We start from the raw sequence: 8,717 nt of genomic DNA on the forward strand, positions 1-8,717 counted from the left end.
CCATCTTCTTCAGCCATAAGCCCTGTCAGCTCTGATAAGACTACAGTGTTTGTGTGTCAGTGTGGTTGACTGTTTTAAGTGGTCTTAGGGGGCCGATCATTCTGCTCTGCTATTACACTGGGCCCCGCTCGTCCAGGGGAGACACACTACTGCTGACGCTAAGGTCAGACAGACATCCACTGTGGGTCTGATTGTCCACTTTACTATCTTTCATACACAGCATAATAATAGCTTCATCTGCACAAGCACAGAGAATGTCCTAATAAACGGGAAGCCTAATTGGTCAGCTAACAATGCATTTAGCAGGCTACTTCCTGGTTTATGAAGGATGACAGAACAGAGGGGTGCCAAAATAATTCAGGGGGTTTGATGGTTCCAAAGGTAAAATATTGACACACTCACATGGTAAAAGTAAAAAAAAAATCTAATAAAATAAAAACACAAACAAAAACAAACCTGCTATGTCCATTAATTGTCTATTATCAGCATACGTATTGTTACATGTTGGCAAAGTAGTACTAGTTGTGCATTTTATTGTTTTTTTACACTTAAATTGGTAATGAACTGTACAGTGGAATTTGCTCCCTGCATTTCAGAAATCCCTGAGGACAAGAGGGCAGCTACTGTGGCAGGCCCAGGGACCAAATACAGATCTTATTGTCAGTAGGTTGTTCAAGGGAACAAAGTGTAAACTGACCATACAAAAATTAGGGGAAGGGTACTTGGGGGGGTGGCAGATCACCCAGAGAAAACCCACAGCAGGCATGGGAAGAACATGCTAACTACACTAAAATGCCTCAAAGTCAAGTGTTAAGAACGGTCGAATCGGTATCGAACTTAAAGCAATCATTGACTGAGTGTTGTTAATTTTAGTATTTGCCGGTGGTTTATTTTGACACTTTTATGATGACATTTAATAATGTTAAAATGTTGCTTAAAACAATCCTTATGCAGATGATAAAAGTTTAATAATGGTAACAGTTTGACCCTGAAACAGAATATTGTGTTCCCATTACACAAGGTTTGAATACAGGCTGCTGGATTCTTCTTGTATGTTGAAGACATTTCAACTTTAATGATCGAAAAGGTGGCACGGTGGACGACTGTTTGTTTATATGTGCCCTGCGATTGGCTGGTGACCAGTTCAGGGTGTACCTCGCCTCTCGCCCGAAGATAGCTGCAATAGGCTCCAGCACGCCCGTGACCCTATTATGGATGGATGGATGGATGGATGCTTCTTCAGTTCCAGTTCCCTCGATGAGACCTTTGCAGATTACCATGACCTGGATGACAAATCGGAGGACAAGCGTTTTGGGAATAGAGTTTTGAGTTTCCACTGTAGTGATTTATCTGTGTTGGTATCACATCAGTCACAGGGGGCATGGCTTCACCCATGGATCCTCATATGTATTTTTAATGTCGCCTTTGCTCTAAATCGACTCCCGCAAATGTTGCATGAGAACGGTTTCTCCCCCGTGTGAGTCCTCATGTGAATTTTAAGTGCCGTGGTGCTACTCAGTCGTTTCTCGCACATGCCGCAAGGGTACGGTTTCTCGCCTGTGTGAGTCCTCAAGTGAACCTTCAGCGCTGTCGTGCTGCTCAGTCTTTTGTCGCAGAAGTCACAGGTGTACGGTTTATCGCCAGTGTGAATCCTCATGTGGCTTTTCAGCGCCGTCTTGGCTCGGAAAGTGCCCCCGCAGGTGTTGCAGCAGAACGGTTTCTCTCCTGTGTGAGTCCTCATGTGAACTTTGAGGGCCGTGGCGCTGCTAAGTCTTTTCTCGCACATGTCGCAAGGGTAAGGCTTCTCACCCGTGTGAGTCCTCATGTGTACCCTCAGTGCCGTTTTGTCACTAAATCTCTTTTCGCAGTGGCCACAGGGGTACGGTTTATCACCTGTGTGGATCTTCATGTGCCGGTTCAACATGGCAATTACAGTAAATCGATTCCCGCAGATGTCGCAAGCATACGGTTTCTCACCTGTGTGGCTCATTATATGTAGTTTCAGTGTTGTTTTATTGTAAAATCGTTTCCCGCACAGGCTGCAAATACACCGTTTCTCCCCTTTGTGGATTCTTGTGTGTGCATATTGACTGCGACTGCTGACAATGTCAAGGCCATGCTTTAGAGTTGGCTCTGTATTTGTCGTCATTGCGTCCAAAATCCCATCCTCTTTATGTGAACTTCCCTGACAAACAGGAAAATACATAGAGGTATCCAGTCTGTGCTTTATATCCATCCCCTCTCCCTCCTGACTGGTGCAAGGTTCTTCTTTTATCTGAGTAGGTTCTGACACCTCTTGGTCCAGGTCGGACCAGAACGACCGATTGAGAACCTCCTGTTGCTTGTGAACATCTTGCTGTTGGAAGTCTAAAAGGACAAAGAAGAAGGGAATGTTATTACTATAATGAATCAAATCTATAGAATGGCCGCCTTGTATATGTTGTTCTATTACATTTATTACATGTGCTGAATACGTACATTAGTTATAGATTAAATAAAAGTCCTAAATACAGATGACCAGAGTAATAAATCATTAATTATTTTGTGTGTGTGGAATTTATTATTGATAAATGTTGTCGTGAAACATTTAAGAGATTGAGTCCACTATTTGCCTGTGACCAAATGCACTGGTGATTCAGTCTACAACTACAGTGCAAGAAGAAGTTTAAGCATACAAACTAAAGTCATCTTTGCACAGTCATCATATGAAGACAGTCAGTTTATCTTTGCATCTGAACATGTGCCTTGTTCAAATGCAAGAGATATGTGCCTATCTTACTGTATGACAAAATAAATGCACCATTAGTTAATGAAGGATAAAAGTTTATATTTTAAACTGCAGACATGACGATAAGATTTATATATATTGTGTAGCATCTCTCTAAAATGAAGTCATTTTTTGTCTGCAGTGGGACTCAAACCGTAACCCTCTGGTTTCAAAGCCCAAGTTCTTACAGAAGAGCTACTGCTGGCCCCACTATTACTGTAAACTCCATTCAGAGATTGATTTAAATTTTATATGGTTTAATTGCATTCCATTAAGCCTTGGCCTTTTAGTCCAGTTGTTATAGCGTAAAATATTATCCCCAAATCCTTTGATACATAAGTATAGGCCACCAACCCACACTTAACTTCACATACATTTAGCATGTGACTTTGCCCATGAGACTTCCACACATATCTGATATTGTAAACTTTTGCAGTTATGACAGCATGTCATTAAACATATACAGTATACAAAACACAGTAGCTATGTGATTTACCGTGACTGTTGGTTTTGTCAAATCTTTGCTTTATTTCTGCCTCTGCAAATGTCTTCGATCCCAAATCACCATGCTCAGCTGTTTTGACATGTTGACGCTTATCTACATCAGTGCTGTGCAAAACGGCGTTGTTGTCACAGTCCCATTCTTCGAAGTGATTCTGACATTCACTTGAGTCCAGAGCATGATTGTCTCTGTTGTAACTTTCCTGACAAACCGAAATTAGTCTGATGTTATCCCGCTCCTGTTTCATTTCCAAATCCTCTCCATCCCGACTGGTGCAGGGCTCCTCTTTAATTTCACGAGGTTCTGTGTTTTCTTGGTCCTCACTGCACCAGGAGGATCCAGCAAAAACTTCCTGTTGCTTGTTGACATCTTGCTCTTGGTGCTCTGAAAGGACAACGAAAACAATATCTTTATTACTGTGACGAATCAAGTCAGAGTTCAAAGCATGGCCTTATGGGATATGTAGTTTTTCCTGCATTTTGCTGAAGAAGTGTTTGTTGCTTATGGTTGCACTCCAATGAAGATCTGGGAGCAGCAGAAAGTTGTTGTCTGGCAGTGGTGGGACGTAACGTAGTACAAATACTTTGTATTTATATTTCTCAGGTATCTACGTAAGTATTTATTTTTCGGAGGCCTTTTTACCATTACTCCCTATTTTTTATCACAGATTTCTGTACTTTCTACTCCTTACTTTGTCAGGCTTGTTACTTTTTTCAATGGACACGGTTAACATCACAACTTAAAAAAATACGTAAATAGGGAGAAGTTAAGTCAAATGTGGTTGAGATCTTAGCAGATTACTTCATTGAGACCTTGGGGACTTTTAAAGTGGAAAAAAACAGCAGTAAAATGGTGAACCATTAATGACGCAACAAATTTGGAAAAGCAAGACCCATGACATTATTTATGAGAATTGCTTTATGTTGTCAACTCCAAGAGTGTTTTGTGGCGCAAAGTGTTGTGTCTTGTGCCAGCCAATAATAATATGGAAAAAAAACATAGAGGTAAGATGTATTTTTTTCAGTTGCTATCATTAGCAAATGGACATTTTTTTGTTAATCAGTTCACAAAGTTAGCAAAGCTATGGGTCACATTGTTTTGATAGCAAAAAAAAAGCCTACGTCAACGCTAGCTAGCACGCGGTTTAAAATAAAAAGAAAAAAAAAGAAAGGTTTTTTTTACATTTGTACTTTTTTTAATCTTCAGTTTGTACTTTTTATTTACAGGAGTCAAATCAGTACTTCTACTATTACCATTTGTTCTTCTTTGTTTTCCCCCTTCTACTCAAATACAGAGTGTGAGTACCCGGTTGGTAATTTTTCCTCTCCTTTGTCTGGGGAGCATATGATGCATGTGTTAATTGACTGCTACTCTACACCAAACCTGACCTCTCACTTTGTTTCCAGCAACGAGTCAATTTAAACCGTTAAGGGAATGCAACATTCGATATCCTCAGTAGACTTCTGTACACATACAGTCCCCTCCAAAAGTATTGGAACGGCAAGGGCCATTCCTTTGTTTTTGTTGTATACTGAAGACCATTGGGTTTAACATCAAAAGATTAATATGAGACAATACAATACAATTTGGGTTGCAGATCAAACGATAAACATGAGAATTCCAGCTTTTATTTTATGGTATTTACATTTAGATATGTTAAACAACTCAGGACAGAGCACCTTTTGTTTGAACCAAACCCACTTCAAGTGACCAAAATAATTGGAACATGGAACATTTCCAGTTGCTCAGGTGTTGCCTTTTAGATTGATTGCTTAAACAGATAGCGCTTGTATGTGGCTATGGGTTTCACCTGTGAAAACTGCATTTGCTGTTAAGCAAACATGAAGACCACAGATCTGTCCCAAGGAGAAAATCAAACCATTTTGAAGCTGAGAGAAGAGGGAAAATCGATCAGAGCTATTGAACTAACATTGGGCATAGCCAATACAACAAATTGGAATGTCCTGAAAAAGATTTAAACTAATCTTGGTGTACTGAGCAACAGACATCGAACAGGTCAGCCAAGGGTATCAATAGCAGTTGATGACAGAAACATTGTGAGAGCTGTGAAGAAACACCCAAGGACGACAGTCAGTAACATCACTGCCAACCTCCACAGGGCAGGGGTGAAGGTATCACAAGCCACTGTTAGAAGAAGACCGAGAGAGGAAATATACAGGCCATACCACAAGATGCAAACCACTCATCTGCAAAAATAATCGGAAGGGCAGATTGGATTTTGCAAAGAAGTATCGAGATGAGCCACAAAAGTTTTGGAACAAGGTTTTATGGATTGATGAGAACAAGACTAACCTCCACCAAAGTTATGGAAAGCCCAAAGTATGGAGAAAGAAAGGATTTGCTAATGATCCAAAACATGCAAGCTCATCTGTGAAGCATGGTGGAGGTAATGTCATGGCTTGGGCTTGCATGGCTGCTTCTGGAACAGGCTCACGAGTCTTTATTGATGACGTAACTCGTGATGGTAGCAGCAGAATAAATTATGAAGTGTACAAAACAATTTTGTCTGGCCATTTAAAGAAAAATGCATCCAAACTAATCGGGAGAAATTTCATCATGCAATAAGACAATGACCCAAAACACACTGCCAACACAACAAAGGACTTCATCAGGGGGGGAAAAGTGGAAGGTCTTAGATAGGCCAAGTCAATCACTGGACCTTAACCCAATACAGCATGCATTTTACCTACTGAAGATGAGACTGAAGGGAGAAACCCCCAGAAAAAAACAAGAACTGAAAGAGGCTGCAATAAAGGCCTGGATAAAAGCATTTTAAATGAAGAATACAACAGTCGGGTGAAGTCAATGGGTCGGAGGCTTGATGCAGTTATTGCAAGTAAGGGTTATGCCACCAAATATTAAATGTTATTCACTTTAAGGTAATTTAGTAATGCCTGTTCCAATACTTTGAAGCTACTTTGAAGCCACCCACTTGTAAAGTGGGTAGCTTCAAACAAAAGGTGCATGGTCCTGAGTTGTTTAACACCATGTAAATACCATGAAATAAAAGCTGGAATTCTGAACATTTGTCTCTTATTCATCTTTTGATCTGAAACCCAAATCTCTTCAGTACACAACAAAAATAAAGGAATTGACCTTGCCGTTCCAATACTTTTGGAGGGGACTGGACTTCCTGAATGCTGAGATGAACATTTACACTAAAGGTATTAGGAGTGAAAATATGTAGTATTTGAATCCCAATAGAAAAGCCTTAATTCACACCAATAGTCTTCAATCCATGCCATCCATTTTTGGAGCCTATCCAAGATGAGTTTGGGCTAGAGAGGCGGGGTACACCCCAGACTGGTCACCTTCAATTACAGGGCACATATAGGTAAACAACCATTCACACTTAGGGACTATTTACATTCTTGCAATTAACCTAACATGTAGGCTGGGGCAATATGGCCTAAAAAATTATGGTATTAATCAAATCTAGGGCTCACATCATAATATGCCAATTATTTTTTTTAACTAATAAATCAGATTTTTTTTTTAAAACCGTTTTTAAATTTCCATTCCTTTATCCAATAGCAGGACATAATTTCCATTTGACAGTGCTGAAAACACACAAACAAATTAATTATGATTCAGTTACTTGTTTGGTCCGTAGCATCCGTCCGATATTCAGCAAAAATGTTGATCATAGTGTTCCGAAGTAAATGAGGATGTTTGCAAATGTCTTATTTTAATCAAACACAAAGATTGTCTGTCTGCTTTATTATTTTAGTAAATATATATTTACCCATACTATATTTACCCGTACTGATTTGGTATTATTATAAAAAATATATGTCTTAATAATTACTATTAAGAGACTGAAATTAAGAGGATTTGGACAATATTAAGTTAAACAAAGTCTCTAAATGATTAAGCGATTATCAAGTCGTTATCAATTACAGTGGAACTTCGATCTAACGGGCTAATTAATAGGGGCGGAGGGGAGGGGTCTGATATAGCCGATTTTCCGTCACATTGAAGCACTTTTTTTTTAGGTTAATGCATCCATATTACAGTACAAAAGTTATTGTAACTAAAAAGCTTGAAAATGTTTGAAAGTTTCACATTTTATCCAAACTTACAAAGCCGGTGTGCTTGGTCATGGTGACAATTGTCGACGTACAGTACTAATCATTGGCGAGGCGCAAGGAATGAGTGTGCTTTCTAGTTCCAAATTCATTGCCAAAGGTGAACGGCACAAAAAAAAAATACTATTACTGTACCAAAAATAGCATGTCCCAGACTCCAGAGACTTGTTTTTTGTATTCCTCAGATTTAATCAATGTCTATCAGGTGAGTTAAGGCCTCTTTATATTCCCATGGCCGACAACGCCCGCATTGCATCACCGACACATTGCCCACACGGCCCCTATGAGTCACTTGATGCGCATACGGCAAAAATTGTTGCTGCGCGTAGAATGCCACGGAGATTATCTCTCATGATTGGTCCGTTTTAGTCACATGGGGTGATGACGTACTCAGCATTCCCCTTTGTTCCACATGCCATCTACGCCGCCGCTTTCTTGCTAAATTTTGCAGCATAATTAAACGCATCATCTGGTCATCTAGGTCCATTTGTTCTCGCAGACACTGTTCCACGGTCGACATTGTTGTTGTGTTGTTCCGAAAGGAAAGGAAAAAAACGGCTACCGGAAATGCCATAAAATGCAGAGGAAACTCCACTCTGTGGTGTCCTAGCCAATACCAGCCGTAGTGACACCTCGGACCTGGAGGAGAACTGCTGTACATTTTCAAAACTGCGCGCTTTAAGGTCTGGCGACGGATCTGCGCTGATGTCATCCCCTATGGCGCTCATGTGAAAGTGTGTGCACTGTGCAGGAATCTAGAGAAAGGTTATGTAAATTATTAAGTGTTGCTGTGTTGAAGTTTAAAGACTGACAAATAATGATTTGTAATTAAGGTGACTGTAATGTCAGCCTAATATTTTGCACACTGCAAAATACTATGACTAAGCCTAATGCCAATTGAGGACAATCATGAGAATACTGTAATGTTTTTTTATTATTATTAATACACCACTGACGAACCATGCTGTTGGTTGCCTTGACGTCGCAGCATCAGGAGATGGGACGTCATTGTCTATTTTTAATAAGAGGAAATTTTACCCACTCCTGACCATGCCCCGAATAAACGGCATGTTGTAATGTTCAATGATTCAACTGACCTCTAATGTGCAGCTTTATTCGAGGTTTCCGAACGTCAGCCAGAAGCCTACGCTGACGTCCGATCTCCTCTTCATACTCGACGATAGTATTTATAAAGACTCCAGCAATCTCTTCCGCAGCCGCAGCTAGTCGCTCGTTGACAAAATGTCGAATGTACTGATACGAAGACATTGCTTTGCAACAGTAGTTTTACTATTCTGTCCTCACATTCAGTTTAGCTTACGAGTTTTGGGAAACAACT

At 40.1% G+C, this 8,717-nt stretch overlaps 1 protein-coding gene across 1 annotated transcript; it reads right to left on the bottom strand.

The window, feature by feature from the left end:
- Positions 1-586: 586 nt before the first annotated feature.
- Positions 587-8,717, bottom strand: LOC133414901 (gastrula zinc finger protein XlCGF57.1-like). The gene is made up of 3 exons (XM_061700610.1): positions 8,476-8,717; positions 3,264-3,653; positions 587-2,367 (listed from the first exon to the last, which is right to left on the bottom strand). Exons 1-3 carry the CDS (start codon positions 8,645-8,647, stop codon positions 1,388-1,390), a joined length of 1,542 nt encoding a protein of 513 aa, XP_061556594.1. The 5' UTR covers positions 8,648-8,717; the 3' UTR covers positions 587-1,387.

This window comes from Phycodurus eques, chromosome 16 (genome assembly GCF_024500275.1).
Source record: "Phycodurus eques isolate BA_2022a chromosome 16, UOR_Pequ_1.1, whole genome shotgun sequence".
Classification (NCBI taxonomy): domain Eukaryota; kingdom Metazoa; phylum Chordata; class Actinopteri; order Syngnathiformes; family Syngnathidae; genus Phycodurus; species Phycodurus eques.